This window comes from Motacilla alba, unplaced genomic scaffold (genome assembly GCF_015832195.1).
Source record: "Motacilla alba alba isolate MOTALB_02 unplaced genomic scaffold, Motacilla_alba_V1.0_pri HiC_scaffold_34, whole genome shotgun sequence".
NCBI lineage: Eukaryota > Metazoa > Chordata > Aves > Passeriformes > Motacillidae > Motacilla > Motacilla alba.
Window position 1 is genome coordinate 1,098,451 of NW_024037436.1, and position 19,563 is coordinate 1,118,013.

The 19,563-nt window shown below is 59.6% G+C and overlaps 2 protein-coding genes across 2 annotated transcripts; both read right to left on the minus strand.

The window, feature by feature from the left end:
• Nucleotides 1–14,106: 14,106 nt before the first annotated feature.
• LOC119696630 (ferritin heavy chain A-like) lies at nucleotides 14,107–15,686 on the minus strand. Its single transcript, XM_038126430.1, has 4 exons — nucleotides 15,421–15,686; nucleotides 15,111–15,257; nucleotides 14,905–15,030; nucleotides 14,107–14,403 (listed from the first exon to the last, which is right to left on the minus strand). The coding sequence occupies exons 1-4, from the start codon at nucleotides 15,520–15,522 to the stop codon at nucleotides 14,227–14,229; spliced, it is 552 nt and encodes a 183-aa protein (XP_037982358.1). The 5' UTR covers nucleotides 15,523–15,686; the 3' UTR covers nucleotides 14,107–14,226.
• A 955-nt stretch (nucleotides 15,687–16,641) lies between these two features.
• BAX (BCL2 associated X, apoptosis regulator) lies at nucleotides 16,642–19,513 on the minus strand. The gene is made up of 6 exons (XM_038126426.1): nucleotides 19,317–19,513; nucleotides 19,149–19,197; nucleotides 18,255–18,416; nucleotides 18,037–18,172; nucleotides 17,851–17,955; nucleotides 16,642–17,633 (listed from the first exon to the last, which is right to left on the minus strand). Exons 1-6 carry the CDS (start codon nucleotides 19,453–19,455, stop codon nucleotides 17,532–17,534), a joined length of 693 nt encoding a protein of 230 aa, XP_037982354.1. The 5' UTR covers nucleotides 19,456–19,513; the 3' UTR covers nucleotides 16,642–17,531.
• Between the last annotated feature and the right edge of the window lie 50 nt (nucleotides 19,514–19,563).

Sequence of the window (19,563 nt, forward strand, 5' to 3'; positions counted from 1 at the left end):
ACCTGGTACACAAAAAGGCTTCTGCCCCGGTAAGCAAAACTCACCAGCCCACGTTCCTGGTCTCAGTTTGCAGAGCTCCATGGGCACTCTCAAAGCAGCCCGAGTTGGCACAGGTGGCAGCTTGTCCCTGGGCATCATCTTCGGATTCGTGGAAATCCAGCAGGCAGCCGGCCCCTAAGGGCCGAGGGCCTACCTGGTACACAAAAAGGCTTCTGCCCCGGTAAGCAAAACTCACCAGCCCACGTTCCTGGTCTCAGTTTGCAGAGCTCCATGGGCACTCTCAAAGCAGCCCGAGTTGGCACAGCTGGCAGCTTGTCCCTGGGCGGCATCTTCGGATTCGCGGAAATCCAGCAGCCAGCCGGCCCCTAAGGGCCGAGGGCCTACCTGGTACACAAAAAGGCTTCTGCCCCGGTAAGCAAAACTCACCAGCCCACGTTCCTGGTCTCAGTTTGCAGAGCTCCATGGGCACTCTGAAAGCAGCCCGAGTTGGCACAGGTGGCAGCTTGTCCCTGGGCATCATCTTCGGATTCGCGGAAATCCAGCAGGCAGCCGGCCCCTAAGGGCCGAGGGCCTACCTGGTACACAAAAAGGCTTCTGCCCCGGTAAGCAAAACTCACCACCCCACGTTCCTGATCTCAGTTTGCAGAGCTCCATGGGCACTCTCAAAGCAGCCCGAGTTGGCACAGGTGGCAGCTTGTCCCTGGGCACCATCTTCGGATTCGCGGAAATCCAGCAGGCAGCCGGCCCCTAAGGGCCGAGGGCCTACCTGGTACACAAAAAGGCTTCTGCCCCGGTAAGCAAAACTCACCAGCCCACGTTCCTGGTCTCAGTTTGCAGAGCTCCATGGGCACTCTCAAAGCAGCCCGAGTTGGCACAGGTGGCAGCTTGTCCCTGGGCATCATCTTCGGATTCGTGGAAATCCAGCAGGCAGCCGGCCCCTAAGGGCCGAGGGCCTACCTGGTACACAAAAAGGCTTCTGCCCCGGTAAGCAAAACTCACCAGCCCACGTTCCTGGTGTCAGTTTGCAGAGCTCCATGGGCACTCTCAAAGCAGCCCGAGTTGGCACAGGTGGCAGCTTGTCCCTGGGCATCATCTTCGGATTCGCGGAAATCCAGCTGCCAGCCGGCCCCTAAGGGCCGAGGGGCCTACCTGGTACACAAAAAGGCTTCTGCCCCGGTAAGCAAAACTCACCAGCCCACGTTCCTGGTGTCAGTTTGCAGAGCTCCATTGGCACTCTCAAAGCAGCCCGAGTTGGCACAGCTGGCAGCTTGTCCCTGGGCGGCATCTTCGGATTCGCGGAAATCCAGCAGGCAGCCGGCCCCTAAGGGCCGAGGGCCTACCTGGTACACAAAAAGGCTTCTGCCCCGGTAAGCAAAACTCACCAGCCCACGTTCCTGGTGTCAGTTTGCAGAGCTCCATGGGCACTCTCAAAGCAGCCCGAGTTGGCACAGCTGGCAGCTTGTCCCTGGGCGGCATCTTCGGATTCGCGGAAATCCAGCAGCCAGCCGGCCCCTAAGGGCCGAGGGCCTACCTGGTACACAAAAAGGCTTCTGCCCCGGTAAGCAAAACTCACCAGCCCACGTTCCTGGTCTCAGTTTGCAGAGCTCCATGGGCACTCTCAAAGCAGCCCGAGTTGGCACAGCTGGCAGCTTGTCCCTGGGCATCATCTTCGGATTCGCGGAAATCCAGCAGGCAGCCGGCCCCTAAGGGCCGAGGGCCTACCAGGTAAAGACAAAGGCTTCTACCCCGGTAAGCAAAACTCACCACCCCAAGTTCCTGGTGTCAGTTTGCAGAGCTCCATGGGTACTCTGAAAGCAGCCCGAGTTGGCACAGCTGGCAGCTTGTCCCTGGGCATCATCATCGGATTCGCGGAAATCCAGCTGCCAGCCGGCCCCTAAGGGCCGAGGGCCTACCTGGTACACAAAAAGGCTTCTGCCCCGGTAAGCAAAACTCACCAGCCCACGTTCCTGGTCTCAGTTTGCAGAGCTCCATGGGCACTCTCAAAGCAGCCCGAGTTGGCACAGGTGGCAGCTTGTCCCTGGGCGGCATCTTCGGATTCGCGGAAATCCAGCAGGCAGCCGGCCCCTAACGCCGAGGGCCTACCTGGTACACAAAAAGGCTTCTGCCCCGGTAAGCAAAACTCACCAGCCCACGTTCCTGGTCTCAGTTTGCAGAGCTCCATGGGCACTCTCAAAGCAGCCCGAGTTGGCACAGCTGGCAGCTTGTCCCTGGGCATCATCTTCGGATTCGCGGAAATCCAGCAGGCAGCCGGCCCCTAAGGGCCGAGGGCCTACCTGGTACACAAAAAGGCTTCTGCCCCGGTAAGCAAAACTCACCAGCCCACGTTCCTGGTCTCAGTTTGCAGAGCTCCATGGGCACTCTCAAAGCAGCCCGAGTTGGCACAGCTGGCAGCTTGTCCCTGGGCGGCATCTTCGGATTCGCGGAAATCCAGCAGCCAGCCGGCCCCTAAGGGCCGAGGGCCTACCTGGTACACAAAAAGGCTTCTGCCCCGGTAAGCAAAACTCACCAGCCCACGTTCCTGGTCTCAGTTTGCAGAGCTCCATGGGCACTCTCAAAGCAGCCCGAGTTGGCACAGGTGGCAGCTTGTCCCTGGGCGGCATCTTCGGATTCGCGGAAATCCAGCAGGCAGCCGGCCCCTAAGGGCCGAGGGCCTACCTGGTACACAAAAAGGCTTCTGCCCCGGTAAGCAAAACTCACCAGCCCACGTTCCTGGTCTCAGTTTGCAGAGCTCCATGGGCACTCTCAAAGCAGCCCGAGTTGGCACAGGTGGCAGCTTGTCCCTGGGCATCATCTTCGGATTCGTGGAAATCCAGCAGGCAGCCGGCCCCTAAGGGCCGAGGGCCTACCTGGTACACAAAAAGGCTTCTGCCCCGGTAAGCAAAACTCACCAGCCCACGTTCCTGGTCTCAGTTTGCAGAGCTCCATGGGCACTCTCAAAGCAGCCCGAGTTGGCACAGCTGGCAGCTTGTCCCTGGGCACCATCTTCGGATTCGCGGAAATCCAGCAGGCAGCCGGCCCCTAAGGGCCGAGGGCCTACCTGGTACACAAAAAGGCTTCTGCCCCGGTAAGCAAAACTCACCAGCCCACGTTCCTGGTCTCAGTTTGCAGAGCTCCATTGGCACTCTCAAAGCAGCCCGAGTTGGCACAGGTGGCAGCTTGTCCCTGGGCGGCATCTTCGGATTCGCGGAAATCCAGCAGGCAGCCGGCCCCTAAGGGCCGAGGGCCTACCTGGTACACAAAAAGGCTTCTGCCCCGGTAAGCAAAACTCACCACCCCACGTTCCTGGTCTCAGTTTGCAGAGCTCCATGGGCACTCTCAAAGCAGCCCGAGTTGGCACAGGTGGCAGCTTGTCCCTGGGCGGCATCTTCGGATTCGCGGAAATCCAGCAGCCAGCCGGCCCCTAAGGGCCGAGGGCCTACCTGGTACACAAAAAGGCTTCTGCCCCGGTAAGCAAAACTCACCAGCCCACGTTCCTGGTCTCAGTTTGCAGAGCTCCATGGGCACTCTCAAAGCAGCCCGAGTTGGCACAGCTGGCAGCTTGTCCCTGGGCATCATCTTCGGATTCGCGGAAATCCAGCAGGCAGCCGGCCCCTAAGGGCCGAGGGCCTACCAGGTAAAGACAAAGGCTTCTACCCCGGTAAGCAAAACTCACCACCCCAAGTTCCTGGTGTCAGTTTGCAGAGCTCCATGGGTACTCTGAAAGCAGCCCGAGTCGGCACAGCTGGCAGCTTGTCCCTGGGCATCATCTTCGGATTCGCGGAAATCCAGCTGCCAGCCGGCCCCTAAGGGCCGAGGGCCTACCTGGTACACAAAAAGGCTTCTGCCCCGGTAAGCAAAACTCACCAGCCCACGTTCCTGGTCTCAGTTTGCAGAGCTCCATGGGCACTCTCAAAGCAGCCCGAGTTGGCACAGCTGGCAGCTTGTCCCTGGGCGGCATCTTCGGATTCGCGGAAATCCAGCAGGCAGCCGGCCCCTAAGGGCCGAGGGCCTACCTGGTACACAAAAAGGCTTCTGCCCCGGTAAGCAAAACTCACCAGCCCAAGTTCCTGGTCTCAGTTTGCAGAGCTCCATGGGCACTCTCAAAGCAGCCCGAGTTGGCACAGGCGGCAGCTTGTCCCTGGGCACCGTCTTCGGATTCGCGGAAATCCAGCTGCCAGCCGGCCCCTAAGGGCCGAGGGCCTACCTGGTACACAAAAAGGCTTCTGCCCCGGTAAGCAAAACTCACCAGCCCATGTTCCTGGTCTCAGTTTGCAGAGCTCCATGGGCACTCTCAAAGCAGCCCGAGTTGGCACAGGTGGCAGCTTGTCCCTGGGCGGCATCTTCGGATTCGCGGAAATCCAGCAGCCAGCCGGACCCTAAGGGCCGAGGGCCTACCTGGTACACAAAAAGGCTTCTGCCCCGGTAAGCAAAACTCACCAGCCCACGTTCCTGGTCTCAGTTTGCAGAGCTCCATGGGCACTCTCAAAGCAGCCCGAGTTGGCACAGCTGGCAGCTTGTCCCTGGGAATCATCTTCGGATTCGCGGAAATCCAGCAGGCAGCCGGCCCCTAAGGGCCGAGGGCCTACCTGGTACACAAAAAGGCTTCTGCCCCGGTAAGCAAAACTCACCAGCCCACGTTCCTGGTCTCAGTTTGCAGAGCTCCATGGGCACTCTCAAAGCAGCCCGAGTTGGCACAGCTGGCAGCTTGTCCCTGGGCACCATCTTCGGATTCGCGGAAATCCAGCAGGCAGCCGGCCCCTAAGGGCCGAGGGCCTACCTGGTACACAAAAAGGCTTCTGCCCCGGTAAGCAAAACTCACCAGCCCACGTTCCTGGTCTCAGTTTGCAGAGCTCCATGGGCACTCTCAAAGCAGCCCGAGTTGGCACAGCTGGCAGCTTGTCCCTGGGCGGCATCTTCAGATTCGCGGAAATCCAGCAGGCAGCCGGCCCCTAACGCCGAGGGCCTACCTGGTACACAAAAAGGCTTCTGCCCCGGTAAGCAAAACTCACCAGCCCACGTTCCTGGTCTCAGTTTGCAGAGCTCCATGGGCACTCTCAAAGCAGCCCGAGTTGGCACAGGTGGCAGCTTGTCCCCGGGCATCATCTTCGGATTCGCGGAAATCCAGCAGGCAGCCGGCCCCTAAGGGCCGAGGGCCTACCTGGTACACAAAAAGGCTTCTGCCCCGGTAAGCAAAACTCACCAGCCCCCGTTCCTGGTCTCAGTTTGCAGAGCTCCATGGGCACTCTCAAAGCAGCCCGAGTTGGCACAGCTGGCAGCTTGTCCCTGGGCACCATCTTCGGATTCGCGGAAATCCAGCAGGCAGCCGGCCCCTAACGCCAAGGGCCTACCTGGTACACAAAAAGGCTTCTGCCCCGGTAAGCAAAACTCACCAGCCCACGTTCCTGGTCTCAGTTTGCAGAGCTCCATGGGCACTCTCAAAGCAGCCCGAGTTGGCACAGCTGGCAGCTTGTCCCTGGGCGGCATCTTCGGATTCGCGGAAATCCCGCTGCCAGCCGGCCCCTAAGGGCCGAGGGCCTACCTGGTACACAAAAAGGCTTCTGCCCCGGTAAGCAAAACTCACCAGCCCACGTTCCTGGTCTCAGTTTGCAGAGCTCCATGGGCACTCTCAAAGCAGCCCGAGTTGGCACAGCTGGCAGCTTGTCCCTGGGCACCATCTTCGGATTCGCGGAAATCCAGCAGGCAGCCGGCCCCTAAGGGCCGAGGGCCTACCTGGTACACAAAAAGGCTTCTGCCCCGGTAAGCAAAACTCACCAGCCCACGTTCCTGGTCTCAGTTTGCAGAGCTCCATGGGCACTCTCAAAGCAGCCCGAGTTGGCACAGCTGGCAGCTTGTCCCTGGGCGGCATCTTCAGATTCGCGGAAATCCAGCAGGCAGCCGGCCCCTAACGCCGAGGGCCTACCTGGTACACAAAAAGGCTTCTGCCCCGGTAAGCAAAACTCACCAGCCCACGTTCCTGGTCTCAGTTTGCAGAGCTCCATGGGCACTCTCAAAGCAGCCCGAGTTGGCACAGGTGGCAGCTTGTCCCCGGGCATCATCTTCGGATTCGCGGAAATCCAGCAGGCAGCCGGCCCCTAAGGGCCGAGGGCCTACCTGGTACACAAAAAGGCTTCTGCCCCGGTAAGCAAAACTCACCAGCCCACGTTCCTGGTGTCAGTTTGCAGAGCTCCATGGGCACTCTCAAAGCAGCCCGAGTTGGCACAGGTGGCAGCTTGTCCCTGGGCACCATCTTCGGATTCGCGGAAATCCAGCAGGCAGCCGGCCCCTAAGGGCCGAGGGCCTACCTGGTACACAAAAAGGCTTCTGCCCCGGTAAGCAAAACTCACCAGCCCACGTTCCTGGTCTCAGTTTGCAGAGCTCCATGGGCACTCTCAAAGCAGCCCGAGTTGGCACAGCTGGCAGCTTGTCCCTGGGCACCATCTTCGGATTCGCGGAAATCCAGCAGGCAGCCGGCCCCTAACGCCAAGGGCCTACCTGGTACACAAAAAGGCTTCTGCCCCGGTAAGCAAAACTCACCAGCCCACGTTCCTGGTCTCAGTTTGCAGAGCTCCATGGGCACTCTCAAAGCAGCCCGAGTTGGCACAGCTGGCAGCTTGTCCCTGGGCGGCATCTTCGGATTCGCGGAAATCCCGCTGCCAGCCGGCCCCTAAGGGCCGAGGGCCTACCTGGTACACAAAAAGGCTTCTGCCCCGGTAAGCAAAACTCACCAGCCCACATTCCTGGTCTCAGTTTGCAGAGCTCCATGGGCACTCTCAAAGCAGCCCGAGTTGGCACAGGTGGCAGCTTGTCCCTGGGCACCATCTTCGGATTCGCGGAAATCCAGCAGGCAGCCGGCCCCTAAGGGCCGAGGGCCTACCTGGTACACAAAAAGGCTTCTGCCCCGGTAAGCAAAACTCACCAGCCCACGTTCCTGGTGTCAGTTTGCAGAGCTCCATGGGCACTCTCAAAGCAGCCCGAGTTGGCACAGCTGGCAGCTTGTCCCTGGGCATCATCTTCGGATTCGCGGAAATCCAGCAGGCAGCCGGCCCCTAAGGGCCGAGGGCCTACCTGGTACACAAAAAGGCTTCTACCCCGGTAAGCAAAACTAACCACCCCAAGTTCCTGGTCTCAGTTTGCAGAGCTCCATGGGCACTCTCAAAGCAGCCCGAGTTGGCACAGCTGGCAGCTTGTCCCTGGGCATCATCTTCGGATTTGCGGAAATCCAGCAGGCAGCCGGCCCCTAAGGGCCGAGGGCCTACCTGGTACACAAAAAGGCTTCTGCCCCGGTAAGCAAAACTCACCAGCCCACGTTCCTGGTGTCAGTTTGCAGAGCTCCATGGGCACTCTCAAAGCAGCCCGAGTTGGCACAGCTGGCAGCTTGTCCCTGGGCATCATCTTCGGATTCGCGGAAATCCAGCAGGCAACCGGCCCCTAAGGGCCGAGGGCCTACCTGGTACACAAAAAGGCTTCTGCCCCGGTAAGCAAAACTCACCAGCCCACGTTCCTGGTCTCAGTTTGCAGAGCTCCATGGGCACTCCCAAACCAGCCCGAGTTGGCACAGCTGGCAGCTTGTCCCTGGGCGGCATCTTCGGATTCGCGGAAATCCAGCTGCCAGCTGGACCCTAAGGGCCGAGGGCCTACCTGGTACACAAAAAGGCTTCTGCCCCGGTAAGCAAAACTCACCAGCCCACGTTCCTGGTCTCAGTTTGCAGAGCTCCATGGGCACTCTCAAAGCAGCCCGAGTTGGCACAGCTGGCAGCTTGTCCCTGGGCGGCATCTTCGGATTCGCGGATATATAGCTGCCAGCCGGGCCCTCAGGGCCGAGGGCCTACCTGGTCCGCAAAAAGGCTTCTGCCCTGGTAAGCAAAACTCACCAGCCCACGTTCCTGGTCTCAGTTTGCAGAGCACCATGGGCACTCTCAAAGCAGCCCGAGTTGGCACAGGTGGCAGCTTGTCCCTGGGCGGCATCTTCGGATTCGCGGAAATCCAGCAGCCAGCTGGACCCTAAGGACCAAGGGCCTACCTGGTACAAAAAAAGGCTTCTGTCCCGGTAAGCAAAACTCACCAGCCCACGTTCCTGGTCTCAGTCTGCAGAGCTCCATGGGCACTCCCAAAGCAGCCCGAGTTGGCACAGCTGGCAGCTTGTCCCTGGGCGGCATCTTCGGATTCGCGGAAATCCAGCTGCCAGCCGGCCCCTAAGGGCCGAGGGCCTACCTGGTACTTAAAAAAGGCTTCTGCCCCGTTAAGCAAAACTCACCAGCCCACGTTCCTGGTCTCAGTTTGCAGAGCTCCATGGGCACTCTCAAAGCAGCCCGAGTTGGCACAGGTGGCAGCTTGTCCCTGGGCGTCATCTTCGGATTCGCGGAAATCCAGCAGGCAGCCGGCCCCTAAGGGCCAAGGGCCTACCTGGTACGCAAAAAGGCTTCTGCCCCGGTAAGCAAAACTCACCAGCCCACGTTCCTGGTCTCAGTTTGCAGAGCTCCATGGGCACTCCCAAACCAGCCCGAGTTGGCACAGGTGGCAGCTTGTCCCTGGGCATCATCTTCGGATTCGCGGAAATCCAGCAGGCAGCCGACCCCTAAGGGCCGAGGGCCTGCCTGGTACTGACAAAGGCTTCTGCCCCGGTAAGCAAAACTCACCAGCCCACGTTCCTGGTCTCAGTTTGCACAGCTCCATGGGCACTCTCAAAGCAGCCCGAGTTGGCACAGGCGGCAGCTTGTCCCTGGGCGGCATCTTCGGATTCGCGGAAAGCCAGCAGGCAGCCGGCCCCTAAGGGCCGAGGGCCTACCTGGTACGCAAAAAGGCTTCTGCCCCGGTAAGCAAAACTCACCAGCCCACGTTCCTGGTCTCAGTTTGCAGAGCTCCATGGGCACTCCCAAAGCAGCGCGAGTTGGCACAGGTGGCAGTTTGTCCCTGGTCGGCATCTTCGGATTTGCGGAAATCCAGCTGCCAGCCGGCCCCTAAGGGCCGAGGGCCTGCCTGGTACAAAAAAAGGCTTCTGCCCCGGTAAGCAAAACTCACCAGCCCACGTTCCTGGTCTCAGTTTGCAGAGCTCCATGGGCACTCCCACAGCAGCCCGAGTTGGCACAGGTGGCAGCTTGTCCCCGGGCCTCATCTTCGGATTCGCGGAAATCCAGCAGGCAGCCGGCCCCTAAGGGCCGAGGGCCTGCCTGGTACACTAAAAGGCTTCTGCCCCGGTAAGCAAAACTCACCAGCCCACGTTCCTGGTCTCAGTTTGCAGAGCTCCATGGGCACTCCCAAAGCCGCCCGAGTTGGCACAGGTGCCAGCTTGTCCCTGGGCGTCATCTTTGGATTCGCGGAAATCCAGCTGCCAGCCGGGCCCTAAGGGCCGAGGGCCTACCTGGTACACAAATAGGCTTCTACCCCGGTAAGCAAAACTCACCAGCCCACGTTCCTGGTCTCAGTTTGCAGAGCTCCATGGGCACTCTCAAAGCAGCCCGAGTTGGCACAGCTGGCAGCTTGTCCCTGGGCATCATCTTCGGATTCGCGGAAATCCAGCTGCCAGCCGACCCCTAAGGGCCGAGGGCCTGCCTGGTACTGACAAAGGCTTCTGCCCCGGTAAGCAAAACTCACCAGCCCACGTTCCTGGTCTCAGTTTGCAGAGCTCCATGGGCACTCTCAAAGCACCTCGAGTTGGCACAGGCGGCAGCTTCTCCAATGTTGGCATCTTCAGATTCGCGGAAATCCAGCTGCCAGCCGGACCCTAAGGGCCGAGGGCCTACCTGGTACACAAAAAGGCTTCTGCCCCGGTAAGCAAAACTCACCAGCCCACGTTCCTGGTCTCAGTTTGCAGAGCTCCATGGGCACTCCCAAAGCAGCCCGAGTTGGCACAGGTGGCAGCTTGTCCCTGGGCGGCATCTTCAGATTCGCAGAAATCCTGCTGGTAGCTTGCTGCCCCGGCCCCCAGGACCCCCAAGCGACTGTTTAGGCCTTGTCCTTTGGAAACAAATCTCACCACTCAGGCTCCGTGGTCTCCATTTTCCCGTGGGGATGCACTGCTCTGGTGATTTTTATGTCTGAGTTTTCTCCCCTGCAAACCTGCCAGCATCTGACCCTGGCCACAATGACCCCACTGCGTCCAGCACTCACAGCCTCTGTCCCGGCCTTGTCTTACCCAAGCCACTCTGTCACTACCGGCCCTTTTCAAATCCTCTCCACTGCTGTTCTAAAATTCTGCATTTTCATCAAGCATCCCCTCTGATCCTGACCCTGAAAATTCTCCCAGAAATCCTGAAATAGCACTGAGAAACCCCTGACAAATCTCTAAAAAACAAAATAAACTCCTCAGAAACCTTTCAGAATCCCCTACATATCCTTAGAAGTTTTGGAAAAACCCTGAAAAAACCTGCTCAGCCTCCCAGCCCCACCTGCTGCTCTCTAACCCTCAGACGCCTTCCCTGCCTTTGTGCAGCGTCCCTGTTGTCCCCTGAGGGTTCTGTCCTTGTCCTGGTGCGAGGGCTGCTGTCCTGTCCCCCCGGGAGGGTTCTGCTGCGCTCTCGCTGTTGGGGTTGCTGTGTTGTGCTGCTCTTGGGGGCACAGGCTGTTGTTGGGGGGGCTGCTTAGGGCGAGGTGAGGGCTGGGCGGACAGGTGGGGCACCTGTGCCCTAACTTGCCTCCTAAGCTGTCCCCTGTAGCCCAGATCTCCACTGGACTGCCCGGCCCTCAAGCCCTCACCCTCTGCCCCCCAGCCCTCAGGCTCTGTGTGTCACCTGAATACCTCTCCTGTGCCCCTCTGCCCCCCCTCAGGCTCTGTCACCCTGAATGCCTCTCCTGCGCCCCTCGAGCCCCCCTCAGGCTCTGTGTGTCACCTGAATGCCTCTCCTGCGCCCCTCGAGCCCCCCTCAGGCTCTGTGTGTCACCTGAATGCCTCTCCTGCGCCCCTCGAGCCCCGCTCAGGCTCTGTGTGTCACCTGAATGCCTCTCCTGTGCCCCTCGAGCCCCCCCTCAGGCTCTGTGTGTCACCTGAATGCCTCTCCTGTGCCCCCCAAAGCCCCCTCAGGCTCTGTGTGTCACCTGAATGCCTCTCCTGTGCCCCTCAAGCCCCCCTCAGGCTCTGTGTGTCACCTGAATGCCTCTCCTGTGCCCCTCGAGCCCCCCTCAGGCTCTGTGTGTCACCCTGAATGCCTCTCCTGTGCCCCCCAAAGCCCCCTCAGGCTCTGTGTGTCACCTGAATGCCTCTCCTGTGCCCCTCAAGCCCCCCTCAGGCTCTGTGTGTCACCTGAATGCCTCTCCTGTGCCCCTCGTGCCCCCCCTCAGTGGCCCCCCAGCTCCTGTGTGTGACCCTCACGCCCTCTCCTTTGCCCCTCAGCCCCTCAGGCTCCTCTGTGTCACCCCCCAGCTGCCCCTGCCACCCTCAGCCTCTCTGTGTGTCACCCACTGTCCCCTCTCCCTGCTCCTCTGTCACCCTCGAGCCCCCACAGTGCCCCTCAAGCCCCCCTCAGCCTCTGTCGTGCCCTGGAAGGACCCGGAAAAGCCCTCTGAAGTCCCTAGAAAAGCTGGAATCTTTAAAACATCCTAAAAACCCCACAGAAACCTAAAAACAGCCTCAGAGCACCCTTAAAATCACTCAAAACACCATTTTAACATGGGTATTTATCTTTTATTTAAAAATAATTAAATGCTAATAAAATTTATTCAATATTTATTATTACTTTTATTTTTAATTTTATTATTAATATCTATAATTATTCAATTTAATTAATACATTTAATTCTATATATAAACGTATTATTGGAATTATTTTAATAAAATAATTATTTAATTTTTCAATATTTAACATTATTTTTATTTTAATTTTAATATTATATTTACTTAATATCAATTATTACATTTAATTTTAATATTAAACTTATTTAATATTATCTTATTAAACATCAATATTTAATTTTTCAATATTATTTTTTTCAATAGTAAGATTTTTAATTAATATAAATTTAATTAATGCATTTAATTTTAATATTTAAAATTATTTAAATATATTATTAAATATCATTATTTAATTTTTTCAATATTTACTTTTTTCAATAGTAAGATTTTTAATTAATATAAATTTAATACATTTAATTTTAATATTTAAACTTATTTAATTATTTTATTAAATATCATTATTTAATTTTTTCAATATTTAATTTTTTTCAATAGTAAGAATTTTAATTACTATAAATCTAATTAATACCTTTAATTTTAATATTTAAACTTATTTAAATATTTTTATTAAATATCATTATTTAATTTTTTCAATATTTACTAATATTTTTATTTTTAATTTCAATAGTAAGATTTTAATATCAATTTAATATCAATTTTAATATTTAAACTTATTTTATTATTTTTATTAAATATTATTTAGATTTTTCAATATTTAATTTTTTTATTTTTAATTTCAATAGTAATCTTTTTATTCATATCAATTTAATTATTACAATATTATTATACATGTTTAATTTTAATTTTATATTTATTGAAAATAATATCATTTACAATTTTTCAATGTTCAATAATTTTAATACTTAGTTTTATAATTGGTATATTTAATCAATAATTAATAAATTTAATTTTAATATATTGATTTTTTATTTTTAGTAAAATAAAGAATTTTCATTTTAAAACAATATACTTTTCAAATTAAAAATACCCTGTTAAAAATGTTTTTAAAAAAAACCTCAAACACCTCTAAAAATCCCCAAACAACCTTTAAAAAAAACCCCTAAATATTCCTAAAAGACCTCTAAAATACCCCAAATATCATAAAAATACCCCAAAATCCCTCAAAAATTCCCTCAAAACCCCAGAAATACCCTACTCCTCACAAAGTCCTCCACATACCCCCAATAGTTCTTGAAGAGCCCTAAAAATTTTTAAACAGCCCAAAAAAAGCCCCAAGGATCCAACCAAAAAAACACCCCTAAAAACTCTATTTAGGAGAAAGAAACCCCTTGAAACACCCTGAAAATTTATTTTAAAAAAGCCCTAAAGGTATCTTAAACATTCCCCGACAATTCCTAAAAACCCCCTGCAGAAAAAAAAACCTAAAATATCCTTTAAAAGCCCTGAAAACCCCTAAAAATAACCGTAAAAAACTGCTCAGTCCGTACCTGTGACTCTGCAGCCTCCAGACACCTCCCGACCTTCTGACTGAGGCAACAGCCGGGGCCTGCTGGGGCTGCACCCGGGGATTCTGGGCTGTGCCCCCATCAGGTTAAATACCTGTCCCCCCATCAGGGTGATCGCCTGCACCTGCTGGGAGGCTCCCGGGGCTGTCCCCCCATCAGGGTCGCTGCCTTGTGCTGCTGTTGGGGAGCACTGCTGTTCTAGGGGAGCTGTTTAAGGTGAGCTCAGGGCTGGGGTGAGGGCTGCTGCACCTGCACCCTAACCCCCCCCCCCCCCGGTACCCTGTGTCCTTTGTCCCCCTAACCCTCGGTGTCAGCTCTCCACCTGCCCCCCAATGTCTGTGTGTCACCCCAAGCCCCCCGACATTGTCCCTTGGCCCCCTGACCTCCCCCGCGCACTGGTCAGGGGTGGATTTTTAGGGCGAGGTTAGGGGTGGCGTGAGGGCTGGTTCGCCTGTCCCCCTCAGGCACCCGCTGCCCCTCAGCCTCTTTGTGTCACCCTCAAGCTCCCCACAGCAGCGTCTCTGCGCCGCTCTTTAGCCCCCCTTTGCCCCTGCAGCCCCCTTCAGCCTCTCAGGAGCCGGGGCTGGTCAGTTTCGGCTCCCGGGGAGAAGGACGGCAGTTGGCGTTCAGCCGCCTGTCTGCCTCCCTAATTTGCAAACGGCGCAGAATTTCTCCCCGACAAAGCTGCGGGGAGCTGCAGCTCCGGCTGGCCGAGCGCGGCCAGGTCCATTCCCTAAGCTCGTCCCAAGACGCCCGAGTCAGGGTCTCTCCTTCCTCCGGCCAAGAGCCCCTTCTGGCTTTCCTCAGAGCTCACTGCAGGGTCGGGACGCGCTCAGCGACGCCCGAAACTCCTATAAATGTGTCCCACCCGTCAAGGGGCCACGCCACCTCCCCCATCCCGCGCCAGACCCCGCTAACCCCACCCCAAGCTGCCGGCGTCCCCTCTCCTGTGTGGGGAGGAAGCAAACAACGAAGAGGAGGCTTAGACAGACCCTTTATTGGAGTCATGCTGGGGGAGCCCAGCAGGCAGGGCCCCCTTGGGTGGGGCGAGGGGTTACACGGGTCTGGGGGCTCGGGGGGACGGTGCTGGGGGCGTTCAGCTGCGCTCTTCCAAGCTGAGACGGTCGAACAGGTACTCGCCGAGGCCGGCCGAGGCCTCCCCGGGCCCGGTGGCCCCCCCAGTGAGGCGACGCAGGTTGGTGGCGTGGTCCCCCAGCGCCTTGATGGCCTTCACCTGCTCGTCCAGGTAGTGGGACTCCAGGAAGTCGCAAAGCTGTGGGACCAAGGGATGTCAGGCAGGGCAGGAACATGTTTACTCTGTCTTAAACTGAAAATCTTATTTGCAGGTGTGTGCCAGATGAACAGTGCTCATTTGCTCCTGGAGCACAGTTAGTGTTTCTGCGACTACTGGGCATGACTTTCTTGTTGAAACGTTTTCCTTCGAATAATCCACTTACTTGACTTTTTTTTTCCCTAGACTTTAAAACAATGCCTTGAAAAGCTTTCAGAGGCGCTTGAAGCAGTCTGCCGTTGGCTTACAGGATACACTTGCAAGGTAACATCTGGATTCAAATTCATCGTTAACAGGGTCCCCAGGGTCCGCGGGAGGCGAGGGAAGCCCAGGAGCAGCGGGAGATGCCCAGGAGTCCCGTGGGAGCGATCCCAAGGCACGGGCGTGGGAGCAGGGAGGAGCTGGGAGCACCGGGAGCTGGGGAGGGGGGACTCAGACCCCTGAGGAGGAGGTGGGAGACAAAAGCCGAGTATCGGCACTTACGTGGGGGTCGCCCTTCTCGGCAGCCAGGGCGTGCAGCTCCAGCAGCGCCTGGTTCACCGCCTTCTCCAGCTGCAGCGCCGCCTCCACCGCCTCCAGCGCCGAGCCCCAGGTGTCCCGCTCCGGCTTCTGCGGGGCACGGGCGTCACCCGGAGGAGCCCGGGCACCGCAGGGCTCCCCCCGCGACCCCCCCCCGGGCCCGCACGCACCTTGATGTCCTGCAGCAGAACGCGGCCGCCGCGGTTGGTCTGGAAGCGCAGCAGCCCCTCGGCGTGCTCCCGCTCCTCCCGCGACTGCTCCAGGAAGAACCGCGACAGTCGCGACAGGGCCACGTCGTCCCTGTCGAAGTAAAAGCCCTGCGGGGGAGAGAGGGGAAGGAGGAGAGAGGTCAGGGAGAGCCCCCCGGGACCCCCCCCCCCAAATTCCTCGGGTCCCGCCCTCCCGAGCCAGCGGCGGGAGGCGGTTTTGGGGCGCGGCAAGGGGGGGTCCCCCGAGGGCAGGGGTCCGGAGCCCCCCTACCATGGACAGGTAGACGTAGGAGGCGTAGAGCTCCGTGTTGGCCATGCGGTTGACGGCGGCCTCGCAGTCGCGGTGGTAGTTCTGGCGGATCTGGGACTCCATGGCGGCACGGACGGACGGACGGACGGAGCGGGACGGACGGAGCGGGATGGACGGGCGGGCGGGCGGGCGGGCGGGATGGACGGCGCGCCGCGAGCAGCCGGTTCCGTTCAAGCACTGTTGAAGCGAGAACGCGGCCGTGGCCGCTCAACGTCCGCCGGGGCTTTTATCGGGGCTGCGTGGCCCCCCCGCTCGCCCCCCGGAAGGAGCCGGCCGGGCGCGGTGGCCTTGGCCCTTGTCCCCGTTTGTCACACGCTCCCGCAGTCAGCATGACGGGGCAGGATTTTGGGGGGTGGGCGGGGGCGAGCCCCCACCTTTGTGCCCCCCCCATCCCCACAGGTGGCGGCCCCGGCGGGGGGAGAGCCGCAGTTCCCCGCTGGCGCGGGGGGGCGCGGGGCGGTTTTGGGGGGTCCTCCCCGCTCCGGGGGTGCCGGCTGCCCGTTAACCGGAGGCTCTCGGGTGCGGAAGGAGCTGACTCAGCGCCGGGGCCATAAACGAGGAACTTGGCCGCGCTGACTCCGCGCGAACTGGGGGAGACTGGCTGGAACTGGGAGCTTCCCCCCGGCGCTTCCCTTTCCCGCCCCTCATCCCTCGGGGTGCCCGCAGCTCCAGGGGGACCCGGCTCGGCCCCCCGAGGGAGCAGCGGACCCCCACGCCCGGGGGGAGGGGAGCGACCACCCCCCAAAAGCCCCCAAATCCAGCGCGGGATGCAGCGGCCCCGAGGGGAAGGGTCCAGATGTGGGACCCCCCACCCCAACACCCCGCCGTGGCCGCTCGGCGAACCCCGAGATCATCGGGGGGACCCCGCGATTTGAAGCCCCACGGAGCCCAAATGGCCCTGCGGGGGGGAGAGAGGGAGGTGAAGGACCCCTGCCCACCCCTCCCCCGCCAACCGGGACCCCCCAACCCCCGAGATGCTGTGGAGCAAAAGGGGGGAGGGGCCCCTGAGCCCCCCAAAACCGCCCCGCAGCCGCCCCCCCCAAGCCACGTGGCAAAACCGAAAGCGAAAGCTGCGCTGCCTCCCCTTCCCCCCAATTCCTGTCCCCCCCCCTTCCCCATCCGCACCCCGAGACCCCCGAGGGCTCCCCGAGGTTTTTTTGGGGTGCACACGGGCAGGAAACGTCGCGTTTTGCCTTTTTTTATTTTCATGGAAATTCCCGAGATACAAAAAAACCAAGGTACAAAAAAAGAGAAGAAAAAAAATCACTACGGAGAGAAGCGAGGGGGGGAAGGCGGGGCCCCACCCATTTTTTGGAGGGGCGGTTCCCCGTGACGTCACCGCCGAGAGCACCGTGGGGGGGTTGGGGGAAGGGGTCACTTTGTCCCGGCCCCTCCCCCCCGCCTCGGGGACACGGGGGGGCCTCCAAAACCGGGGAGGGGGGGGGTGTAAAAAGGGGGGGGTGTGGCTCCCCCCACCCTGAGAGCCTCCGCCCCGGGAGGGGGGTATTGCACCTGGGGGGGCCCTTTTTTGGGGGGTGCGGACCCCCAATAAATACTCACCCTACAGCCGTGGCTGTAACCCTCCCCCCCCACCCCCCCCTCATTCTAGGGGGGGGTCACAGAGACACCCCACCCCCCTCAATTCATCCTGGGGGGGTCACAGAGACACCCCACCCCCCTCAATTCATTTTTGGGGGGGTCACAGAGACACCCCATGCCCTCCCCCCACCCCCATTTTGGGGGGTGGAACCGCAGGATCCCCCCCAACCCCCCCCAGGGAAAGCACCACAAGTCCTGGGGTCAAACCGAGGGCTGGGAGAGCAAGGGGGGGGTGTCCCCACCCCCTTCATCCCCCAAATCCCCCCCAAAATCCCAGCCGTGGCCTCCGGGGGGGCTGGGGGGGGGAGCACCACCCCAAAATCCAGGTGAGCGAGGAGTCCCGTTGGTTAAAAACCCCCCCGGGCCCGGAAGGCGCTGGGGGTCAGCACCATCCCTGCCGGCAGGGCCAGTCCGGGGAGGGGTCCCGGGATGGGGGGGGGACACAAAATGCGGCCCCCACCCCCCCCGAGAGTCTAGGCCATCTTCCAGATGGTCAGCGAGGCCGTGAGGACGCCGGCGGCGAAGATGGTGATGGTCTGCCAGGTGGGGGTCCCGAAGTGGGACAGGAGCCCTTCCTGGGGGTGGGGGGGACACAGGAGGGGCGAGGTCACCACCCCGTGCTGGGGGGGGTCCCAAACCAAACCCCCCCCACCCCGGGGGAACAGCCGGGCTCAGGGCAGGTAGGAAAGGGGGGACGGAGGGGAGGAGTTGGGGTAAATTTGGGGGAAAAGGGGGTACAGGGGAGGGGTGAGGGACATGGCCCCCCCAAGGAAGGGGGCTTTGGGGTCTCACCCATCCGCCCTGGGCCTGGATCCAGGCCAGCACGTGCTCCTGCAGGTACTCCATGGTCCAGCGCAGGATGGTCTGCACCAGCTCCGGCACCTTGGTGCAGAGAGCCTGCCGGGAGCGGGGAGGGGGCTCAGAGGGGGCTCGGGGGTCCCCAGGGAGGGCTTTTGGGGTGGGGGGCTCCACACCCACCTTCAGCACCAGCTTGCAGGCGAAGTAGAAGAGAGCAACCACGCGGCCCCAGTTGAAGGTGCCGTCGGCGAACATCTCCTTGGCCACGCGGAAGAACAGCTTTTTGGGGGCGTCGCAGCCCACTTGCTCGATCATCCTGGGGCAGGGGACGGCGGCCACGGTCAGGGCGGCCTCGGGGACGCCACCCCCCCGCCCCCCGAGGAGCGGCAGCCGCCCACCTCTGCAGCTCCATGTTGCTGTCGAGCTCGTCGCCGATGCGCCGCAGGCACTCGCTGAGGCGCTTGGTGTCGGGGCTGCTGGGCTGGGGCTCGCCCAGCTCGGCCACGCTCAGCGCCACGGCCTGGGGGTCCCCGCAGCGCTCCACGCGGTCCCGCACGAACCTGGCGGCCCCGGCACGCTGGGTGACCCCCCCCGGCTCCGGGTGAGCCCCGTCCTGGTCCCTCTGTGCACCTGCAGCCCCCGTCCCTCCCTCCAGGGCCACCCCTGGAGCCCCCGCTCCCCCCGAGTCCCAGCTGCACCCCGCGTTCCAGAACGCTGTCAAGTGCCCCCCGATGTCCCCCTCGTGTCCCCCAACCCCCCCGAATTCTTGTATCCCCCCCGTCCCTCCCTGTCCCCCAGGTCCTCAGCCGCTGACCCACACCCTGCGTCCCCCACAGGCCCCAAGCCTCAAGTCCCCCCGCACCCCCTGTGCCCTCCAAGTGCCCCCCCTTGTCCCCCCTGTCCCCTCCCAGTCCCAAGGTCCCAAATTCCCCCCCCGTGTCCCCCCACTTGTCCCCCCCAAGCCGCCCCTTGTCCCCCCAGCCCCAAATCCCCCCCCATAACCTGTGTCCCCCCAGTCCCCTCCTGTGTCCCCCCCGCTCCCCGTGTCCCCCAAGTCCTCTCCTTGTCCCCAGGTCCCCTCCCAGCCCCAAGTCCCCCCCCCCGTTCCCCCCAAATCCCCTGCCAGCCCCAAGTCCCCCTGCACTCTGTGTCCCCCAGGCCGCCCCTTGTCCCCAAGTCTTCTCCCGGTCCCAAGTCCCTCCCGTGTCCCCCCGCTCCCCGTGTCCCCCAGGCCGCCCCTTGTCCCCCCCGGCCCCGCCCGTTCTACCGGCGCTCCCGCCTCCCCTACTCACGCCCGCAGCAAGATCGCCCCGGTCTGCATGATCTGGTCCGAGGAGGCCCCTGCGGAGAGCGGGGCGCTCACCGGGCAGAAGCGGCCACCGGCCCCGGCCGCCACCGCCGCCTCCCCGGGCCCGCACAGGCCGCGCCCCTCCGCGGCTCCCGCCAGTGCCCCCACTCACCACCGCCCCCCGGCGGCGGGGCGGGCTCGCCGCCGCCGGCCCCGGCTCCGGGATCGGCTCCGGGACCGCCACCGGCACCGGCACCGCCGCCACCGCCGGCACCGCCGCCGCGCTGGGCCGAGGCCGCCGCCGCCGCCATCGCGCCCGGAACACGTGGTCAGCGCCGGCGTCACGTGACCGCGGCGGCAGCGGGGCGCCCGCCTCACGTGACCGGGACCGTGCCGCGCCCACGGCCGCGCCCCCCGCG